Source organism: Vicugna pacos, chromosome 3, assembly GCF_048564905.1.
Source record: "Vicugna pacos chromosome 3, VicPac4, whole genome shotgun sequence".
NCBI classification, from domain to species: Eukaryota; Metazoa; Chordata; class Mammalia; order Artiodactyla; family Camelidae; genus Vicugna; species Vicugna pacos.
In genome coordinates this window covers 32,891,160-32,915,042 of record NC_132989.1, presented here as the reverse complement: position 1 = coordinate 32,915,042, position 23,883 = coordinate 32,891,160, and the positions used below count along the sequence as shown (strand labels likewise).

General features: G+C 46.2%; 1 protein-coding gene across 2 annotated transcripts in view; it reads right to left on the bottom strand.

The window, feature by feature from the left end:
• Positions 1-2,607: 2,607 nt before the first annotated feature.
• The window catches only part of MARCHF3 (membrane associated ring-CH-type finger 3), a 131,563-nt gene continuing 110,287 nt past the window's right edge, over positions 2,608-23,883 (bottom strand). For both annotated transcript variants that reach the window (XM_006213885.2, XM_031673114.2), the window contains 2 exons: positions 9,566-9,775; positions 2,608-3,526 (listed from right to left, as the gene is read on the bottom strand). In XM_006213885.2, coding sequence (XP_006213947.1) covers positions 3,368-3,526; positions 9,566-9,775 — 369 coding nt within the window. In that variant the 3' untranslated portion in view covers positions 2,608-3,367. The remainder of the gene's footprint in view (positions 3,527-9,565; positions 9,776-23,883) is intronic.

Here is a 23,883-nt window from a genome sequence, read left to right as displayed (position 1 = left end):
GCTTGCGAGATCGTTCACATTCTTGGCGGGAGGGACAGCGTCCAGCCAGGTCCATCCTGGTCCCAATCTCTCGACCTAAAATAATCCTGAACCCTGTCCCCGCCTGCTGGCCCACTTCCCATCCCACTTAAGGCTTCAGGATCACGACCTATAATTCTTATCCTGCACTAAGGCTGCCAGCTCCGCAGCTGATGTACAGGTAGCCAGCATGGTACCAAGAGGGAAACAGAGAGGACTGGGGAGGAAGGGGCGCTTCCAGCTGCTGCTGGCCCTGGTGCAAGCAGCCAGGCCATTGTTTCACTTCCAGTTTCTCCTTTGGCTTCTCCGTGTTCCTAGGTGAGTTACTTTCCCTGACAATGAACTGACTGGCTGTACAGCCCATCTGCACATGGCAATTCCGGACACGCGGGGCACGGGGAGGGAGACCTGGACATGAAAGACAAAGACCTGGAACTTTCAAGTCATGCCATTTATTTTCCCTTAGGTGGGTTGTATAGCCCTTCTGGGCTTTTGCTCAGTTCTCTGAGGAGCTGGAGAATTTGTATGAATGCTCCATGTTCCTGTCTTTCCCTAGATGAGAACGAGCAGAAACATGCACGTGCGCAGGCGAGAGCGCCCCAGACCTGTTTCTGTCGCTGCTTTCCCCGCTGGCTTCTCTGTGGCATGTGTTTGTCTCCATCTGATGTTCTCACGGGAAATGGTCCGGATGGGATATGGCAAGAAGCCTGGAAAGAGGACTGCGTAAGGGGGCGGGAGGGAAGCAGTGAACCAGCAGGATCCTTTGCCTGCCCCTCCTCCTTCCTTTTCCTCTTTCACTCTGGATCTTTCAAAAAGAAGTGAAGGCAGAGAGAGTACAAGGCCAGCAGGGTCTCCGGTCACCCGGGCAGGGCCTTCGCGCCCACCTTCAGACAGATGCAGCGGGGCTAGGAGACGGGCCAGAGCCTGGGCCGAGGCCCCTGCTACCTCTGCCCCCTTGGCTGGTGCCTTGTGTTATGCTGCAGTTCCCTGGACTCTCCCGCCTTGAACAACAGCCAAGAGGGCATGAAGTGTCCTCCAAGAACTTTCAGAATCCTAGATGGGCCCTGGTGCTGATGGAGATCAGTCTCTCAGAAGGAGAGACTGGGCAGGGCAGCGATGATGCCTCCCTTGGCCAGGGTGACCTGCCCACCACCCCGCAAGCAGCCTACTGCTCGCATGTAGACTCTGCTTAATTTCCCAGGGTGCATGTATTGGGGAAATAGGCGTGGCCCAGGCACCAACCTGCCCAGCGCAGGAGCCCCTGCAAGCTGCCAGGGACCTGTCTGCCTTTGATATTTTGCTTTATTATATCTTATCTCGTGGACCAAGACAGCAGGAATTCTTTGCAGCCAACCTCAACAGGAAATGATCCTGGGAATCCGCTGCTTCCTTAATTCAGGGAAAAAGCAGGGAGCAGAAAGGGCATGGACTTCTCACGAATGTTTGCGCCATTCAGTTGAGAGGTGTCACCAGTTAACCTGACAGCTCAGGGACCAAGGCTGGGTGGACGTCATTTATCAACTATATTACAGGGCTGCAATTCATAAGCTACCAAGTTGGACTCTTGGCTCTGGAAATTTAATGTGTGACAGCTGCGTGCATCCAGTGGTGTCCAGCATTTTAAAAAGGTCAATTAAGAAACGGTTGATGGTCGTGCAGCTAATGACAGCCTAGAGGGGTGAGCAGGGCCGAGTAAACAGAAGGGCTGAGGTGTATATTACTGGAATTGAAGTGTCGAAGTGAAGCGTGGTGGGGAGGAAATCTATTGTCACAAGCCATAAAGCACATCTGAGTTTTGCAGCGGAGAGCAGTACAGCTGTTTCCCTCCCCAGGCAGCGTGGGGAGTAGTCTGAATGGAGGGCTTGGCAGACAAAGGCGACACCTGCATCGGCTTGATCAATCTGCAGACAAAAATCATTACCCTCCTCACTGCCTGTTCCTTTGCACTTTCCGGAGCATAAGGCAGACGCTGGAGTGATAGTCCCGATATGGGTCACGTTTTAGAAATCCATATTTTGAGCACTCCTCAAAGCTGGACTCCGCCTTCTCTCCAGGGCGAGTGGGTGGGTGGGTGGAGGGGAGACTGAGTGCTGGCCCGAGCGAGTGCTCTCCTTAGATGACACATCTGTTCCCTGGCTCCAGTGGACACACAAGCGCAGGGTGCAGTCTAGATCCTTTCCACGGCGATGGATAGAAGAAGGACATGGAGCCCTCAGAAAAAGCCTATTTCAGCCTGTGACAGAATTAGCTCATGGTTGAGGGAAGGCACTGCATGGGGCTCTTTTTCTTGACCATCAGACAAAGGGGTCTTAGACTCCGAGGACAGGCTTTTTTTTTTTTTGGCCACATCTACCTGTCAAGCTAGAAATTCAACAGAGCAATGGGAATGCTAATTGATATGCAAAACAGGTCCAGGGTTTCCTAGAAATGTCTAATGATCCTCCGAGTCATTGCGAATGCAGAGTTAAGACATGCACTAAATGAAATGGGAGTACGAACACCAACATTTTCCTCCTCCCCCTCTTCAGATCTACTTTGGGCAACTTCACAGGTTTTACGATAAAAAAAAAAAGTATTGCAATCAATGCAGTTTGTCTTTCACACACTGGATATTTATTATTAGAAAATAGCTTCTATCAGCTTGTCAGTACCAAACAGGTTGAAAGGAGCGTGCTTCTCACCATAATTTTTTTCCCCCTTAATGAAATTTAAATAAACAGCTCACTGTGAGGAGAGTTGCTACGCTTTTTTTTCCCTTTAAAAACTGAATAATTAAATGAAGTTTAGTACAAAACATCCTTCAAATATGACTTGTTCTGCAGTTGTTCTGCTGTCCTCTTGAGTAAGGGACATGGAAAAGACCACTCAAGCTATCAAATGACCCAAAGAATCTACAGTAGAAACTGGGAAGCAACCAACGAGCCCAAACAAAACCCATCCAAACCATGAAACCACTTTTAACATTGGCTTTTCAATTTTGATTATTATCTAAATTTTATATATATATATATATTTGAAATAGTAATAAAAGAGGAAGAATTGAATTGCATCCTTAGCAGGACAACCTTCCTCATATGTTAAAGAGGTGTTGAGAAAATTCCATACAGTATCTGCTAAATACATGTTTGGCAGCTTAGCAAATATATGATTGCAGCATCCATCATTTGAAGTCAACCAGCACTTGCGTCCTTCAGGTGGAGTCCGTTGCTCAGGGCGATGGGATAACATGGCTCTGGATGTTCTTCGACCCACGGGCTTGAGGACGGGTTTGGGGATGGCTCAGTACAGAGCCCCAGTGCAGAAACTTCCAAACCCCAAACAACGAATCAACCAACCAACCACACAGATTTCAAACAATTGTCTCCTTTGAGTTCCTCTTGACAGAGTGGAGGCCCAGCAAGGACTGCTGGTTGGAAGGTACGTTGACAGACTTTGGAATGAGGAGAATCACCCTCTGATTGGTCCGACGCCATTCGTTGTACAATCGACAGTGGTACCTAAAGGACACCTGGGGTTAGGAGAGGAAAAATAAGGGAAGGTTTCAGGTAAACGGAAGGTGATAATCACTCCAAGCAACAAACGTCATTTAAAACAGCTCCAAACAGCAGCACCGTGGGGCGAGAGCCCCTGGAGAAACTGCTGTAGCAGGAAGTTGAGGGGCTGGGCAACGTTCCTTTCTCATTGTCAGATTTCTCTCTGATGTTACATAGAAGGTTGCTGGGGCTTCATGCACTGCTCTGCAGGTTGGACACTGCACAACTCAAAGGACCCTATTCACATGGACTGTGATAGGAAGGGCTCCTTTCCAATTGTGCCATGCACAACCTGCACAACTGTACTTGGCAGTCCCTGTGGTTGATCCCCATTGCCTCCAGCTCCAGCCTTGCATGGCTTCCAGTGGGGGAGCCTCGGCAGGGGCACCAGCTCCCCTGATGAATTCTTCCTGAGCCACAGCACCTGTGCATACCACAGCTTGGCATCAGAGCCCTGTACATCACTTCATTTGCTCCTCTCTCTCCCTGCACCAGCAGCATCTTGAGGGCAGGGCTTATGTTGTATTCATGTTTGTGTGCCCTGCACCTGTCACAGTGTCTGGCACTTAGGAAGTTGCTCAGTTAAGTTTGCTGAGTGAGTGGACGAGTGAATAAAATATCCTGTGCTTTCTAATTGCAACGCTGCTTTAGACTCAGGCCTCACTTACATAATTCACAACAGTACGAGCAGTAGATTCATCATCAGTTGTGACATAACTGTGTCCCCAAATTGCTTGCTTCTTGTGTAAGTATACTGGAATGAGACGCTTACATCTGTGGGTTCTTTCTTTCTTTCTTTCTTTCTTTCTTGAGAAAGCTGCCACAACTCATTGATGCACTGCCCAGGAAATTCAGAGCTTTAACTTGTGAAGATGTACAAACTGCCTTTAAAAATGGAGTGCAGTTCTAGTGCAGCCAGATGACTGGGTGAGTGCTGGGGAGGAAGGTGCCCATGACCTTAGGGTGACAAATTATCCCATAATGGACTGTTTAACCACCTGAGGTGGGTGGGTCACGTTGACCCTAGTACAGGGTCCACACTGGCCAAAGAGTGGGCTGACCCAATGGTTTGAGCTCAGTGTTTCCAGAAGTAGAGGGGAATGCAGGCCCTTGATCAGAAAGGGCTTGTTCATCTTTATGGCAGGATCATGGAATCCAAGGCCACTCACTCAAATTTCTGAGGCTAGAAAGCAGATGCCACAGGCCGAGTGCCAGAGAGATTTGAGTATGAAAACACAAGCTTTTAAACTTACACAGACGTGCTTTTCTCCAAAAGGCTCTGAACATGCCAAAGTGGATCAGAGGTTTTCCCCTTTTCTTTTCTTTTTTTAAGCTTGATTCTCTCGTACCTATTCTGTCCTGCTGCTGCTTGGTGATACTCATGACTATTAGAGGCAGGCTGGAAAGCGTGCTGCTCAGGGCTGAGCGCAGGGAAGAGGTAGGACACAGGCGAGCACTCATGAAGAGCTGTGGCAGTGCGAGAAGTCTGGTATCTGGAAATATTCCAGGAAAGCTGGATTTGAAATCCGAAGCCCCTGCGCCCGGGATGTTGAAGAGCTGCGCATGCTCGGTCAGTAGGCGGAACCACCACGCAGGGAGCAGCCCACGGCTCCGGGCAGGCACACCTGGCTGGAGCCGCGTCCTCCTCTTAGCGGCTCCGTGACTTTGGGAGGGTGGTTTGCCTCCTCCAAGTCTGTTTCCTCGTTTGTAAAATGTGAATAATGATGGCAGAGAGCATGCACAAAAAGCACTTAGCACAGTCACTGTCACGTGTTAGTGCCGAGTATGGAAAACAAGGTAATTTTGTGGCGCTCCTTCCTAGATACGGGGAACTGGGGGGAGAGAAGGGGAGGGAAGAGAGGTTGGGCTGTATCCCTTTTTGAAGCCTTGCTTTCAGTGTGGCCGTGGAGGCTGCACCACCTGGGAGCTTGTTAGAATGTCGGAATCGTGGGCGCCGCCCAGATCTACGGGATCAGAGCGTGCAGTTTAACAAGATCCGCAGGTGATTCGCATGTACACTCAAGCGGGAGGGAGAAGCTCGGCTTCAAGGAACGCGGGGAGTCAACGACTTAGCAGGTCTCCTGGTTCCCTGGCTGGGAAGTACAAAAATCGGCCTGCTTGTTCAGACAAACGAACGAAATCTTGCTGCGCGTTAATCTGTCTTAACTGCTGTTCACCACCACATTGTGCAGGCAAATTCAATCAATAAGAAGAAAGCATCACATGAAGATGACGCTGCATCGGGGAACATAAAGGAAGGTAGGTGCAGTGCAGAAGGATGATGGGTTTGCAATCGCCCTGGGTAGGCCTGGCTCCAGCCTCGGAGCTCCAAGCCACTCCTTCCCCCAGTGGAACAGAAGAGAAATAAAGGAAGTTTGATTTAGAGAAATAAAGAGGCAGTGAGGAAGAAATTAAAAACATACACCACAAAGAAGCTATGGCAGTAGTAACATTGGGAACTTCATTTAGGAATTCTTAAATTTCTGAGGTTTTAAGGAGAGAGGAGGAAGAAAGCACAGGTCCACCCTTCTAAAACTAACACGCCGTATGGGATGGGTTTCTTGAATTGTCTTCATTTCTTCATCTAAAGGATATTTATTAACCTCTCATCACGGGCAAGGTCTGTACAGAGTTGTGGTCACGTGCATGGCACAAAGCGGGCCAGAGTATGTTAGCATCCACCTCTCCCTGAGGTGACAGGCTGTGGCCGAAGATTTGCTGTCAAGTCACGTCAGGCTTTGGGAAATCTTCTCGTTATGTATTTTGATTCTGCCCTTTCTCTTGGGAGTTTATGGTGAGACCGAAGCGTACTGGGGGGCCAGGGCTTTGAAAGTTGTCTTCCCCAAAGTGGCCCCGCTCAGCAATCTGTGATTGCACCGTGGAGAAGAGGGCTGTGTGGGAGTAAATCAGTCACATGGGCTCACACTCAACACCCTCAGGGTGTGTCTACACCATCGTCTCAGTGAGCCTTGTTCTATTGGAGCTTCCCCCTTCGTAAAGAGAGTTTGAATGATTACCCCATGGGACTGGGAGTCAGCCAGAGGAGCTGATCATTCATTCATTTCGTTCTGTGATATAACAGGCTTCTGTTTTGGGCACTGGCTGTTTTGGCGATGCGGGGGATGGCAGGACCTCCTGTGGGTAACTGCTTGTGGGCACCGTGACACTAGGCTAATATGAGTCCCACTGTGGGCACTTTCTAAATGCTTTATTGGGACTCAGTTCTCATCTAACTCTCCTCTGTCTGTTTGTGAACTTCAAATGGTCTGTGATGTGAAAAGTGATGCTTCTGGGGCACCTCTCCCCTGAGCTCTCAGGCTGGAAGTGGCCAAGGCCTTGGCCTTGGCCTCCTAGGTCCCAGACACTTGCGTTTCTGCACAGCAGGTTCCAGAAGGTTCCCCTGAGTTTGCATCAAGCCTGAGCCCCGGTGGAGGCCAGGAGCTCCAAAGGCAGCTCCAGGCCAGCAGCGCGGGTGCGCATCCCACTTGACAGCACCCAGCGAGCCCCTTCCAGGAAGGCTCCTCCGAGGAGCAGGGCTGGACTGACACTGTGTTTGTTTATCTAAGACATTTCACAGCATATTCTCCTTAAGCTTGACAGCTTGTTTACAATGGGTTTCTGCCGGAGGGCAGTTTCCAAGTGCTGTCAGCTTCTGAATTACGGCTCTTGCCAGGGCTGCTCAGTACAGCATTTATCTGGGAAGGAGTTAGTCTAGATTCAATAACCTATTGCTGAGCTGTGGCCGCTCTGTGTTTTTCACACCAAAGGAGAGAGACGCCTTTCTTTCCCTCCAGCTGCTCTGCATTTTACAGAGAGGGCTGGCGGGCAGTGCGAGGGGCGGGGCACAGCAGCCAGAGGAAGAAAACCCGTGCCTGTGCCAGGTGCTCTGATGTCTGTTCAAGTTATCCCACCCCAGCCCCACGATATACCATTGACTCAGGGGTTAGCAATTGTTTCCTCAAATTTTTGCATAAGGAGAAAGATGACCAGAGAGGTTAGGTACCCATTTGAAGTTACACAGCTATCAGGATGCTAAATCTTGGCTTTAAATACAGAGCTTTTAGATTCTGAATGCACGTGTTTTTTACCAGCACCACTGCCTCTTGGAAACATTTTGGGAATGAAGTATATTAACAGTCCCCTGAAAGAGCCATTCCAGGTAACTTCTGCATCCAAACCTTCCTTTCACCTGAGATGAAACAGGATCGCATCCATTTTCCTCTAGGTAATCTCTTTTTCCCTTTTCTTCCTTCTGCCTGCCCACCTCTTTTCTTCTTTCTTGTTAAGTAAGTGTATACTTTACAAAGCAGGTTTTCAAAAAGGCCTTAAGTTGGTTTGAAAGTCTAGCATTTAAGCCTACATCTCTACCCATCCTTCATCTTAGGAACTCTTTTAAGAAAAATCATAGACTAGCAAACCTCTAAAAATAAAATGGTAAAAACTTAGACTTAAGACTTTCCAAAGTGCCTTCCATGTACGCTTTCACTTAAGTGTCTTAAGGCCAGGGGACATTGGTAGGATGGATATTACTATCATCCCCACTTTACAGATGAGGACACTGAGGCTCAGAGAAGTGAAATGACTTTCCCAAGGTGGTACAGCTGACAAGGAGTTAGACAGTGGTAAACAGACAATTTAATTTCTTATTTATAACCCTCTTCCCATCACAGTGTCCTTGTGACTTCTGAGTCAGCCTCATTGCTTGATTCACAATGAATCAGGACACACTTTGGAAGCATAGATGTTTAAAGGAGGCAGTAATAGCTTTGCTTGGGGGCTTCATTAGGCTGTGGACAGAATGTCTAATCAAAGGACTCAGATAAAATTTGCAAACATTGGAATGCTCCTTATTTACCAAGGCTTAAGTCAAGCCCCTCTTACGGAGATTGAAGTGTGTCCCCCCACTTACGGTCTGAACACTCTGACCTGACAGGAGGCACAGAGCTGAACGAGAGGGAAATGAGATGAGCAGGGGGTTGTGCTCAGCGTGGCAGGAATGGCAGCTGTTGGCACAGGGCTGGGAGACAGAGCAAGGAAGCAAGTGTGAGCACTGGAAGCTTCCACGTGCAGACACCGTGCTGTGGGATATGGGAATGTACAGTCTAGACAGGAAATGCCTATTGAATAACAATGGAACGTGCTCAGATTAGAGATGAGCAGCCACGGAGAGTCATGCCAGGAAGCAGGGGCCTGGCGTCTGAAAACATTCTGGAGGAACGCGACGTTCCTCCCTGCAGGTCTCAAAGGGCGACACCAGGAGAGAGCAAATGCTGCACTTTGTGGGTGCTGCTAACTGGTGCCCAAGCAGTCTTGAAGTTACACACAAAAAACCCCAGAGGTGTTTAACATTTTTCCTCATATACAGCAGGAGCACTTATTGGGAAACGGTTTTTCTTTGGTGGCAGCTTCTCAGCTAGATAAATGAGTGTTTTTATGGGCAGTGCAGTCAATATCCCAATGCAGAATAATCAGCAGGTGAAGTGAAGCTCCACGTCCAACAAAGACTTGGGGCGGAGTCAGGACGAAAGAGGGAAATGACCAGCAGGAGGATTCGTGATCCGTGCAGGCAGTGACAGCCACGGGGGCCAAGCACATCATTTGTCACACCCTCCGATCCCAGCAAAAGTGAGGTGTGTAAATGAGAGAAAGGAATCGCCAGGGCCTCTAACAGATGGAGTCCCAGGCTAGTAGAGGAGAGAGGCGTCCAGGGTGTATGTCTTTAGTGAACTCACAGAAGGGCGGGCTTTTTCTTTACCTCATCTGCTCTTCCCAGCAGCACACACACACACACACACACACACACACACACACACACACACACACTCTCACACTCTCACACTCACACTCACACACTCACAGGCAGTAGTAAACCAAACCACACACTCTTGCCAGCATCTGCAGGTCTGTCTGCTACCGGGCAGGTGAGATGTGCTACAGACAAGAGGGGCGGCTGTGCAGGCCGTGGGGCTGCCGCTCCAGCTACCCTGAACCCCCGGGCCCTGGGCCATACTTACTAGTGTCCAAAAGAGGTAAATAGTGAAGAGTGCAACAGTGAGTGCAATCAGTCCGACGGCTTCGAGCCGACTGCTAAAGTGCAGGTGGTCCACGGCGCCCCGCAGGCAGAGCCAGCCCGAGATGGTGGCCAGCGGAGTTATGAACAAGAAGCACACCATGTCTCCGAACAGAGTCCGCTTCTCGTGCTGGGGGCCTGGGTTTCTGAGCCACTGCCAGGGGAAGGGAGAGAGAGAAAAGCAAGGACAAGGTTAAATGCCAGGGAGGCGTGGGGACACGCTACCCTGAGGTTGTCTTTGTCTTCAGAATCTGGGAAAAGGTGCTTCTGACCTGTTCTGAGATCACAAGGAAGTATTAAGGCGTCATGCCCATGTCCCAACCCCTAAATAATAGTGTTTATGATGATGATAATAACAACAAAAAATAATAAAAGCATCCTTGCTGTAGATGGCCTGCTGGTTTTGAAAAGAGTTCGGTGGTTATTATTGCGAACCACAGTGACCCTGTGTGGCGGGCAGAGACGATGTTATTTTTGGAAGGTGACAGCTCAGGTGCAGGAAGAGCTGTCCCGTGGCCAGAGCCTTCCAGTGCCTTGACCCTGGGGATGTGTGCGGGGGCAGGTTAGCTCAGCAGGCCCGGGTGCGCAAATCCAGCACATTCCCAAGGAGGCCCTGTTTTTAAGATGAGCTTCTAAGAGCTGAGCTCTGAGTCCTTGTAACAGTCTGCCTGCTAAGCGTCTTCTGTATGCCCGAGGCCTCGGGCCCGTGGTACCAGCGTCGCAGCTAGTTCATGCCAACAGTGTGATTGACGCGGAACGCCTCGGTTTGCTGTCAGGGCTGGGGCCTGAGTAGCTGAGGCCAGTCACGTGGCACGAATGCCTGTGTGACTGACCCCAGTCATCCCTGGACACCAAGGCTCGGGTGAGTGCCCCTGATTGATCAGCTTGACGGATGTCACAGACTGTTGCTGGAAAAAGCAAGCACATCTGTGTGGCTTTATTGGGAGGGCGCATCTGGGAGCTTGTGGCTAGTTTCTCCAGGACGTTGTCCAATGCCCCGCTTCCCTCTGTTGCTTTTAACTGGCATCCCTTTTTGTAATAATCGCTAACCATGAGTGTAAGAGCTTTGCTGGGTCGTGTGGGTCAGTCGTTGAGCCTGACCGTCGTCTTGCCCGCACCCCCCATGAACTCTGTGATGCTCCCTCCCTTATGTTTTAGGACCTGAACCTCCTACTTGGAAGTGACTCTGACATCTTAATTGCGCTGCCATCTTGACTGAACCAGCTCCCAGAAGGGTGGGAAAACGTTGTGCTTTTTGAGAGACTAGAGATGAGAATTCCTGCAGGACAGGGAACAGGTTGTTGTCCTCCCACTTGGGGAATTGCTGAACGTCTGCTGAAATGTTTTCCGTGAGCCAGGAGACGTCATACTTACATATTGGTGTCAGTGCTTACTGGTAATGAGGTCTGGTGCTGTTTTCTTGGATTATAGCAGAAACGTGCGCCCAAATAATTTGGTATTCTCATCTCACTATCCCATGTAATAATGACAGAGGCCAAGGAGCCCAGGGAAAGAATGAGGTCACACACAGGTGATGGGGTGAGGTGGGAGAGACACTGGTTGGCCGTCTTCCATCTCATCCCGGGGACTGTGTGCTTGTCCCCAAGTGGGAGCGCTATGGGCTGCTGGGCAGATGCCCTGAGGGGCCAGAGTAGCAATTCCCACAAAACTATTGTGGGAGGGAAGGGGCCATGACATGGTGGACAAGAGTAGGTGGATCTGACTGGAGAGAGACGGAAGGCCATGCTCAAGGGCAGGCACAAGAGACAGAAGAGATGCAAAGAGGGCAAGCCAGCTGAGGAAAGAGCTGTGCAAGGGCCAGCCAAAGCCTTCAGGAGTGAGCACAAGGGATGGGAGGTCAGAGGCACAGAAGACAGTTTTCTGGGAGGTGCCCTTCCTTGACTGTGTGCCTGAGGCAAATAGTAAATGACCTGGAACCCTAACATACCACTTTCCAATGATAGCCCACCTTAAAAATGGGCTGTGATGCTGAAAGAAGTCAACCCAGCTCAAAAATGGACCCGAACAAATATTGAAAAATAAATAATGGGAAGCCAACCAGCCCATGAATGTTAAACACAGTATTATACAACTTTAATATAAATACCAGAACGATCAAGTGCAAAACAATATTAACCCTGCTACGTGTAGTCACGCTATGTCAGACATCTCGGCAGCTTCAAAGAGATTCAAAGAGCTCTTACTAATTAACATTTTCTTGCTTAATATCGCTAAGAAACGGAGAGTAGAAACCAGGCATTTTTATCCTAATTTTACAGAGGCTCAGCAGATAAACCAAGTGACACTGAGAAGAGGCTCGGGCTCTCTCTTGTTCAGATGTCCTAGCAGTAAAGTATTTGAAAACTAAAATTGCAAGAATTCAGAAACCCAGATTCTTAAATAAGGGTGCTGACCTTGCAGCACCCTGACTCCCTTGGCAGTTTAGATTTTCCCTGGAAGCAGATCTGGGAGCCTGGCCCACTTTTCCCTGTGCCCCGACTTGGTGGAACACAGTAGGTTCTCAGTTAATACGCGACAGATGTGCAGTGACAAGCTGACCTCAGTTTCTGTCCCTTGAGAATTCTGAATACATTTTATTAAAACTAACTTAGCAGGGGGAGGATAATAGCTCAGTGCAGAGCACATGCTTAGCATGCCCGAGGGACAGATTAGGAGTTAGGGATTAACAGATATACATTACTATATATAAAACAGATAAACAACAAGGACCTACTGTATAGCACAGGGAACTATATTCAATTTCTCATAATGAGCTGTAGTGGGAAAGAATCCAAAAATATATGCATATATATATATATATATATACATATGTATATGTATAACTATCACTTTGCTGTACACATGAAACTAATTGTAAATCAACTAGACTTCAATGAAAAATAAGAATGAAAAGTTAAAAAATAAAAATAAATAAAAGGAACAAAGAAAAGCCTCTTAAAAAAAAAAAAACTTAGCACTTTACATATCTACATGGCCCCTAACATTTCTCCACGAAAGACTCGGAATGGAAGGAGGGAAAGACGGATCCCTACTGAGCTGTCTGATGTGAACTAAATTGCAGGGGCAAACCAGAAATTACTATGCTTGTTCCCTAGTCTCCTCTTTTCTAATTGTTCTTTGATCTTCTGTATTCCTCAGATACTTCCAGGCCATTTCACACGTCTGTGATCACACAATACCTGGATTCCACACCTTATTAACACTACACATATTTTTTTGGCTCAGTTTGTTCTTTGGGTTGTTTGCTGCTGCGTCATATTCATATTTAGATATGAAGTTCTTCCAACAGGTTCTATGATGTTAAAATCTGTGACTTCTTCAGAACGCTAAGTATTGTTCATCTCTTACACAAATCAGGTGCCATGAATAAGATGGGGCAATATCTGGTGCTGAGAAAAAAATTGCCCTGTGCCTTGGGAAGAACCTCTGCCAACGTAGCCACGTAGGTTGATACAGGATATTTATACACACGGAGTTTCTAACAGAAAACAAGTAGATTTCACCTCAAATTTCCATCAATAGGGGATTGTCTAAATATGTTATGGAATTTACTTAAAACAAACTACCATAAGGTCATTTCAAATGATAATGTACATTTTATTAAAACAAGCTACCATAAAGTCATTTCAAATGATAATGTACATTTTATATTTACTGACATGATATACTGCTGAGCAGGAAGGAGTTCTGCTAGACAGAATGAACAGTATGACCCTGTCTGTAGTGATGTATTTGTATACACATGGTCATTTACATTTGCACAGATGCTGTGGATTTACACAGACGAGGCCAGAGGGTATATAGCAAAATAGTCATTACTCTCGGTGGTGGAATCAGAATGGTCTTTAATTTTTTCCTTTTCGTGTGTATTTTCTCGTTTTTCTAAAATGAACATGGATTGCCTCTGTAAATATATATGTAGCTATTAGTTATGTACAAAACATCCAGACAGAAAGAAGGAGGGAGAGAGGAGGGAGTTGGGGGAGGGAGGTGTCCAGCTAGTGAGTAGCAAACTACAGCAATAAAATAAACTATACTGAGCCGAGGCTGTGGCAAGCCAGAGCTAGAAACTTGGAGTTTATTGTGCAATGTCTCATTGACTCTTCACTGTAACCCTGTGAGGCAGATGCTACCTTACCCCAGTTTTACAGATGCAGATACTGGGGAGTGGAGTTCAGTAACTCACCTAAGGGTAGATAGCAAGTGGGTATTAGAGGTGACATTCGAACCAACCTCACTCCTCTGTTCCATGCTTTCCATACTTACATTTTCTTTCTGCACCAAATGGCATTTGTGTGTGTGTGGGGGCTGCACAGGCACACACTAGATATTTTGTAAATTTTCAGCTAGGTGGGGTATGGTAAGTCCTGCTGTTTTATTGGTACATCAGGTAACTGAATGGTTGACTGGCCAGGATGTTATCATGGTAATTTTATAAAATATTCTTAGGCTGCTGTTCTGTTCTGTGTAAATTCCTTTCCTAAAATCACAGTGAGGTCCAGTTTCTGGGTGTTTAATCTCAGCTTCATTATCATGCATTTTAGCTTAATTCATCATAGACAAACGGCTGGTCTCAGTTGTTCAGTTCCATCCTTGCTCTTGTGTGTCTTCCGCCTCCCTTACCAGTTATACTTGTCACACATGGAGTACTATACCTACTCCGTAGTAGCGTCCTTATGTCCCAAACATTCAGAAAAGAGCGGGCTGAGGTGGAACAGCAGCTGTGTCTGCAGGTCCATCTTCCCCCTTGACCTGCGGTGCCCTTACCTTTGTATCACTGGCCCCTAGCACGGTCAGCGCTGACACGGGTGAAGGAATGACAGCAGCTTATGTTTGCTCAGACCTTACACTATGCTTAGCACCATCTTATCTACTGCGTGTGGTTACTGATCTGCTCATCAATAATCTTTGAAAGAGGTACTATTATCCTCGCCACCATTTTATACACAGGGAAACTGAGGCACAAAGAAGTTAAATCACTTGTGGAAGTTTGGCCTTGGCTTTGATCCGTGTAGCTTAGCTCCGAAGACTGTGCTCCTAACTGCTCTATTATATCATTACTCTTAGTTAAAAAAAAAAAAAGTGGGGGGTGAAGGAGGGGGAGGAGGAGGACTGTACCTTAACCGTTTTTATCAGTGCAAGAAGGAATATTTACTGTCATGCTTCCCCTGGTGCGAAATACCAATTTATTCATCCTGCCGCTCGTGGACAGCTTTTGCAGCTAAAATATCATTCCTGAAGAGTCTTTAGTTTAACCTTAGTCTTCAGCTTCTCCTTGGTGGTTAGCTGTATTTTAAAAGCTGATGTCAGTGATCGAGTGACTAATTTCCTTGGCGTCTTTCACCTGGCAGGCCCACCCATATGGCTGCCGGGGGATCTGTGGGCGGCCCAGGGCACCTTCCTCATTTTGTTCTCTGATCCCATCAGAGACATAAAGCAGACAGAGACGGTGCTATTGAAAGCCCTGGCAGCGAGCTGCCTTTTTATGTGGCGATCTCATTCCAATTACTAACTTGTTGGTGAACCATGAGATTGATCTACTGTTGGAAATAGGTACAAAACCCAATCAACCAACCAAGCAAGCAAGCAACTAAACAAAACAGAAACCTCCAACCAGCAGAGGGGGGCCCGAGGCAGCAGGGGGAATTAAAGCAACATTAATCTACTCCCAGCAACACAGCATCATTCACTGGCTGTAAACGTACATCCAAGGTGAGCCAGGCGCGGGTGGTTACTTTCAAGGTGGGTTAGCTGTGGGTTCAATTCTAATTACAATGTCAATTTGTTAACTCCCTTACTGGTGGGTAGGGGTGAAGGGGGTGCAGTGCTACAGGACATTAGATCCTGCCTCCCAGACTCTGAGTTAATCGGCTTAAAGCCTCAAGGTAGACAGGACATTGTGCAGATCAGTCTGTGCTAGAACCAGATTACACTCTGGTGGCTAATAGCTCTGATCGATTACAACCTTCTCCATGAATCTCCTTAATGAGAAACCATCACAAGAATGACAGAAACCGATAGAAGGGATAATAACTGATAAAACCATAACAAATCTATGCTGTGGGAAAAAAAGGAAAAAGAAGGCATGGTCTCACAACGTTTGCTCACTTGGGTTTATCTGCCTGAGTGTCTCCTGTTAATCTGACACTTGGCAGTTATTCACCCAGCGCTTGTCAAATGCCTGGGGTGGGGCTTATTCTCGAAGCCCAGCACAGCCTACACCAAGCTGTCTTGCTTGCCTGGAGAGCTGCAATGTGAAAGGGGCAATGTGAAGATCAGAAAACAGGTGACAGGTCCTTTGCATGATTTGAAGACAAAACCTGAAAATCATGCATTTCAGCTAACTTGAAACAGCAGAGAACAAAAACAATTACACTCCCACCAATGTTTTTAATCCCCGAACTCTATAGTCTGTCAGTGAATTTCCAGAATAGCTGAAGTTGCTCAGAAGGAAATTCTGACTCCAGGGGAACCACGGGGATGCTCGCTCCAGGTGTCCCTCAAACCAGGCTGGAAGCAACGCACCTCAAACAGAAACTTCACAGATGATTCGCTTGTGACCCTAAATGCCAATCTCCAGCCTCGGCCTCTCTCCAAAGCTCCAGATGTGCACATTCTATGGCCCACTCAACAGCTCTGCTTACATGACTAATAGACAACTGAAACTTAATCTGTCCAAAACAGAACTCTTGATTTAGCACTGACCTCACAATCTTTTCTGCAAGGTTCCATATCAGTAAATGACAACACTAACCACCTAGTCGCTCAGTCAACCTGTTTCCTTTCTGTGTCTTACCCTGCACATCTAGCCTTTCCAGAAGTCTGGTCAGCACAACCTTCAATGTACACCTGGAATCTGTGCATCTCTCTTTCCATTTCCACTGCCACCATCCCTGAGCCACCATCACCTCCTCCTTGGGAGGCAACAGCCTCCTTGCTCCCACTCTAGTCTAGTTCCAAAACAGCAGTCAGAGGGACCTCGTAAATATATAAATCAGGTCACATATTCCTTTGCTTAAAACTCTCCAATGGTTAAAGTCCAAACTCTTTACCTGGGACTACAAGAAGACCTGACCTCAACCCTGCCTTCCCCTGTATGTCTCTTATGACTTCTCCTCCTTCGTTTCCAACTTGATATGTGGCTGTTCCTATATGGGGAACAGGCTTTGCCTGCGTTCTTGCACAGTTGGTTCCTCCCTATCATCTAGGTCTCAGCTCAGATGGCACCTTCTCACTGAAAACCCTCCTTGTACCTGTGAACATCACCTGGCTGTATTTTCTACAGGGCACATGACACTTTCTGAAATGATGCTGTGTATCTGTTGTTTTGATTACTTGTTTATTTCTTGCTCCCTACTTCAGTGGGCACTCCATGCTGGCAGGACTTCATTTTGTATGCCTCAGTCCAAGAACAGCGCTAGAACATAGTAAATGCTTAATGAAAATGAATGAATAAGCACCCGAGATGCCAGGAGCCCCCACCGGAAATGATCTACAATATCGGTTAGACTGATTAAATCAAGTGGTAAGGAGAAACTTTGCTGGCAGGCAAACATCAAGTTTTGAAGTTCACTGCTTTTAGCCTTCTGGATAGAGAGAGCATTCCTTATGTTACTGCTCCTTTTAGGTCCCCAAGAGAAATATCTACACAGTGCTTTCTTGCTGCAAGGTGAAAAACCTGGAGTTTCTATTCAAGCTTCTTTTCCTAAGATGTAAATAATCATGGGATACCAGCTCTTTTTCCATAGGTCATGGAAGTAGCATGAGAAATCCAGTACATTATTCAAGGTCCTTTGGACTGTTTTAGTCACAATTACTATCTTTTCTTTTCTAGGCAAAAATTACCTTGAAATGTATGAGAAAAAGACAATACCAAATGTCCATTTAAAAATTACACAACCCAAGTTCAACCGAAAAAATGTACTGAGTGCTTTTTTATGTGCAAGATATTTTTATTAAATTTAATAGGTGGTGTTATTATTCCCATTTTGAATTAGGATATTAAGTGGCTTGTTCAAGGTTGCCTGGTGGAGGAGCCAGTATTTGAAATCTCCAGCCTACTGTTCTTTCCCCTCCTTTCTTCAGCTTGCTTTTGTGCCACATAAAACCTTGACCCTCATCTTTGTTTGTTCCTACGATGGATACGGTTGGAGGAGCGCACTGCGTAGGGATGAAACACGGGCTTGGAAGCAGGAGACAGGACGGGGCCCCCTCCTGGTTCCCCTCATGCTGTGTGACTTTTATCAAGTTGTCACCTCGCTGGGGGAGTGGAAAATGGGGGGTCTCCCTCAACGGAGGAGGGAAGGTGCAGCTTCGAGAGGAGTGGTGAAGGACCCTCTCTAGTTGCCTTAAGTTCCCACTTCTGTTCAAAACATCAGGTTCAGGGAACTCTACTCAATATCTTGTAACCTATAATGAAAGAGAATATGAAAACAAATGTATGTATGTAAATGTATGACTGAGACACTGTGCTGTACATCAGAAACTGACACATTGTAACTGACTATACTTCAGTTAAAAAAAAAAGCCATCAGGTTTGACCTCAAAGTAGACACATCACCTTTCTGCCCAGCTCTCTCCTGCGCTCCAGGCTGGTGTGTCTGCTGCTTACTAGGGCTCTCTCCATTTGTGTGATAAACATCCCAGACTTCACAAGGTCCATGATGGAACACTGGATTCTCCGCCACCACCCTGACTCTCCCACAAACTGACTTCTCTCCCAGGTGGTCCCACACCAGTAGGGCCCATGCCAGCACCTGGTGTAAACACCTCTGCCCCAGCCTTACTCTCCCCTCCCCCAGACCCTGCCCCCTCTTTCCAATGCGTCAGCAGGTCCTGGAAGTCCTTCTGGAACACATCTTGAACGTGTTCCCATCTCTGTCTCTCGAGGGCCTCTACTCTTTTCCAGGTCACCCTCATCTCTCACCTGAACCATGTAAGTCGCCTCACTGTTATACTCCCGTTATCCTAGAATCCAGTTTCTATATATGAAGCAGCATGATCATGCCACTTCCCTTGCTTAAAATTCCCCAGTGGCTCCCCCTCTCACTGAGCCTAACACCACCTTGTCACGGCCCACCAAGCCTGTGTCACGTGGCCCACGTGTTTTTACCCCGGGCGCCACAGACCCCAAGGGGTCCAAGGATGGGATTTATGGGATCTGTGATTTTAAGATGGGAAGAAAAAAAACCACACCTTTATTTTCACAGTCTTTCATTGAGCTATGCAGAGAGCCTCGGTGGCATGATCAGTACCTCTGACTTTGTCACCAAGAGAAATCACAGCTATTTCATATCACATGACAACGGTTGTATATCTGTTGACAAACTGCCACTTCATAGTTAGTTATTAGATCTATAGAATGTGTTAAAACAGCATTTATCTTTTATATCACAGCTCTGTCTTTTAAATATTTTGATATCTGTATTATGATGTCATTGGTGTTCTGTGCATTCCTATGTATTTTATCTTATGCCATGAAAAACAGGATTCTGAGAAGAGACGCATAGGCTTCAGCAGACGGCAGGTTAAGCACCTTGAAATCTAGCGCCTTTTGTTTTTTCCTGCTTCAGAAAAGCGAACTGGCCTGCCTCAGGGCCTTTGCAGTGGCTGTTCCTCCTGCGTGCTGCTCTTCCTTGCACGGCCAGTTCCATCTTATCAGTTGTGCCTCTGCTCATGTGTCACCTCTTTAGAGAGGCCTTCACAACTCCCACTTTCTCTCACCCCCATTATTCTTTCCCACAACAGCCTCTTTCTTCCTTCATGACTTTCATCACTATGAGGAGTAAGCTTTCGATTTATTTCTGTGTTTGTTCTGTCTGTCTTCCTAGCAGGTAAGCTCTGTTAGTACACAGCGTGCTTCTGCCCTGTTCACTGTTACATCCGCACTTCCGAAAATATTTAATTTGTACTTGATAAATATTGGTCAAAGAAGTAGATAAATGCTTCCCGACCAGAGGATTGCTTTGAGTAGAGACATCAGATGAGTTTAACTGAAATCTATACATATATATAAGATCACCCCTCAACCCGACTCTTCTGATAAAATACAGTAAAGTAATTTTTGCCACAGACACACACTTCGCAGTTACTCGGGCATTCCCAGCTGTGATCTGGCCAAAGCGTCCGTCATACTCAAGGACACCCTGGAGACTTCTGGCGCTCCCTGGAGGACTCAAGCCAATAAGCCAATTAATGGGCTATAATGTTCTCCAGAAATACTGTATTTGTGTCTGGAACATTAGAATTTGGCTTCAGCATTATTTAAACAAACACTCCACACACTCAAACCAATGGTGTGAAATTTTCCAAAGATAGGATTAGCAGCACAGCAGGGTTAGATGGCAAAATAATTCTATATATTCACTTGCAATTTCAGAGATAAGCAAAATGGGAATCATTTCACTCTAATTATTTAAGATCATTGCTGTGCAGAAGTGATCACAGCCAAATGGAGATTGCTTATCTGAAACACGAGAAGATACTGCAGAATTATGTGGCATATGTGATCAGTGTGAAGCCAGAAACATGAGAAGATGAGATAAACAGCCAAGAGAGGATGGAGAGCAAGCAAACAGAAATTTCTGGAAGAAATTGATAAATAAAGTGTATAGTGCCAGAAATAAAAATGATTACCTGGCGAGACAGTGGATTCATACCATGTAGTCTGTTATAAACAGGACACATACAGCTCACAGTCTCCTGAGCGCTGCTTTCTTTTAGCTCTTATGGGGCCCCTGGCCCTCCAGCTGGTAGAGTAGCTGGCATCCGACACCCCTTCTGCTGGCCTGCTGTTGGAGCCCAGGTTTCTGAAGCTCTGAGTAATTACTGCTAGCAGTAAGACAGGATCATGGGGTAACAGGTGCCCGGATGGGGCACCAAGTAAGAGCCCCAGTTGGAACACAGGACAAATATGAGAACATGATGAATAACAGGAATAAGGATAATAAATCTCTGTTTTGAGAATTGAGGATGTTTAAAGGAAGAGAGAAGGAGAAATCAAATTGACAGCCAAGACCTCAAAAGGGGACCACACTGAAAGATCTATGTCCCTTGGAGGTGGTGAGAATGTGGGTCTGAAAATTACCCAAGTTGAGTGTAGTGGCGGGGTTTCAACAAAATATGACGTGTGTAAAATAAAGGACAGAAGAGACTTTCTCACCAGGGCCACATATTCCCAAAGCAAGCAGGAACAGGAACATTGAGAAAGGGAAGTTTCTGCTAGATGGCCGACTGTGAGAGCAGAGGAACTTCAGATTCCCACTACTTACAGGCCAAAGTTTTGCTGCCAAAAAGTTCCCCAAATATTTAGGGCCTGTCTGACCTTATGGACGTTAGACACATCGGAGCTAGCAACGGATCCATCTGGAATCTCTCAAGGTCCCACTTGAGGCAATGGCTTACGTGCATGAGTTGCTGTATTTGGTAGGACCCTTTATTTTTGTTGGACACTCCCACTCTCATATTTCAAAGGGAGCCCACCAGCATTCTAGTACTTTGGATCATGCTGTGCACTCCATGTTCACTTTATCTAAGCTATTCATGATTTTTCAGATCTCAGACATGCCCTTCCTTAGCGTCCTCACATCCCCATGAAACAGTCTCCCTCTTTCTGTTCAGACCACCCCAGAAACCTGTTTTTATTGCTCCCCTGGACTTTTCAGATATCCTTTATTAGGTAGGGGGCCCAGAATACCAGACTACCAGGTGACAACACGTCGTCATGTTATATGAGGTAAGGGCGTTGGCTTCCATTTTGTTGGCATTACATCTCTTGATTATGTTCAATGTTTGTGGACCATTTTGCTACACATCTCACAGGGCTGTCTTCAGGGAAGACACTCTGAAAGGGTAGAGGCAGTAGCTTAGTGACAGGGATCATGACGTCAAGGACTGGCATTGACAGAAGGGCAACCAGGAGAGTGGCTGGATGGACACGGTTGCTCTCTGTGGGAAAGCTCTACTCCAGCCGGGAGACACACATGCATTTCTAGCTTGAGTGATCCTGAGACACGTATCCCCATGGCAGAACCAAGCCAACCATGGAAGAACCCAAGTTAATAACTAGCCCAGTCCAGTATATGTGCATAGCTGAATCACCAGCTCTTCCTTCAAGGCTAGCAAATCATGTCCACTTCTGTGGCACTCACAGAATTATGATGTGGCCTTCTTACAAAAGAGATTTGCAGTGAAGTTCCCCTTACTTTTCATGCTTAAAACATTTTAAGGGTGTAAAAGATGTCTTGGGGAAATCTACGTGTTCCCCTGCAGTTTACATAACTGTCTTTCTAGGTTGAGGTCCTTGACCCTGGGTGTAGGGCTTCAGAAAACCTGTATCCCTCTTTGTGACTTTAATTGAACGCTGGGTATCTGGGCATTTCAGGGGAAAGAGTTCAAGGTTTTATCAGATTCTCAAACATATCTGAGGAGAAGCAGTGCTGTTCTAGAACATTTTCCTAAACTGTCTTAAGACACTTTTTGCTCTAGTCTGACTTTTTGAGCTTGGATGGATTTAAGAATATGGGCAGTAGGATTTGATTGTCTTCTGAGAATTCATAATTCCTTCTTAGACCCTGTTTTTTAAAAAAATCAACCTAGGGCACAAAATGTGATATTTAAAAAATTGACTGTGTAGTTGTAGGGCAACAGAATCATGAAAGCAACCAAACTGAGTTAAAGAGCTTGAAGAAAAAAAGGACTTTTACTGGACAAAGATGGCAAAAATTCAGACAACATAAAAAAAATCAATGCACAAATGATTTCCACACAATATGAGTTAAAAAAAAACTGAACAGGGTTTCATCACATAAATTGTGATGGGGAAAAGGCAAATCTTTATGAGGGGAAGAAACCATTCACGTCTCTGTGCCAGTTTCCTCCTTTCTAAAGTGCAGAAGGTTGTACCTACAGATAGAACACAAAAGTGCCTGGCACAGTGGCACAGGGTTAGGACTCGGTACCTGACAGTGTCTACGAGTAGGAGTAGTATTTAAAGTAAATAGGATATTGACAGGAAGTCAAAAATAAAATGATGGTGATAGCAAGGAAGGTTAAGGTACATTTTCTATGAATCTGAGACTGGACCTTGCAAACATTTTGTTATGTGAAGGAAACCAGTCACAGAAGACCACATACTGCAGGGTTCCATTGTTAGGAAATGTCCCGAATAGGCAAATCCATAGAGAAATAAAAGAGAGTCTTGGTTGCCGGGGGTCTGGGGGAGGGGTGGGGATGGGGATCTGAGGACTGGAGAGTGAAGGCTGAAGTGTGTGAGGTTTCTTTTTAGGGAGCTGGAAAATGGTCTAAAATTGATTGTGATGGTGATTCCACAACTCTGTGAACACACTAAATGTCACTGAGTTGTACACTTCAAATCCATGAACTGTATGGTGTATGACTTGTATGTGAATTGAGGTGTTTTAAAAATCTGAGACTGGAAAACATCTTTGGTAAAAATAATTTGGAGTGTCCTGTAGATTTCCCCGAAGAGTCCCTCCGCTTGCAGGGATTCTGATTTGTAGATATTTCCTTCCGCTTTGCCACGTCTTCATCTAATAGGGTTATTTTTCAGATATAGGTATCTGTCAGGTACGTCTTGCAAACAGCTGAAAATAGTGTGTTTTGATGAACGGATAACTTCTGGGTCTCAACATTAAAGTCATAGCTTTTAAGGAGATGAGCCAGTGTTTAGAAAAATATTAGAGCCATTTTATTACTTTCATCTCTCATGCCTTTTCTTCCATCACCTACCAGGCTTCACGCAAAGAGCTAGCCTTTGGAAGTAGGCGGAGTGCCGGGAGGGGCGGCATAATCTTCTAGGATAGTGAACATTTTCTCTTCATCTCCTGATTTCTGCTTTTATTGATTCTACACAGATATTAGTCCTTAATGCCTATAAATTCTTTTTTACAACTTTCCCGCTGTTGCTACCTGCCAGCTGCATTTCATATATACTAGACTAGCCATTTTTCCTCAGAGTCCTAAAAAATTTTGAATTTCACCATTGATGCCAGCCTTCCATCTCTAACAGCATTGCTGGAAGTGAAGTGATGATAACATAATGAGTAGGAAATATTTCATTTTCTCCTTTTAATCTGACCTCAATCTACAAACAGACCTGAGCACATTTTCATCAGTGGCACACCTAAGAATTAACCCTGTTTTTCAGTATTCTAAACTAAAAGCTTCAAAAGCATTCCCCCCCCCATGTTATACACACACAAACATAATTTTCCTCTCATA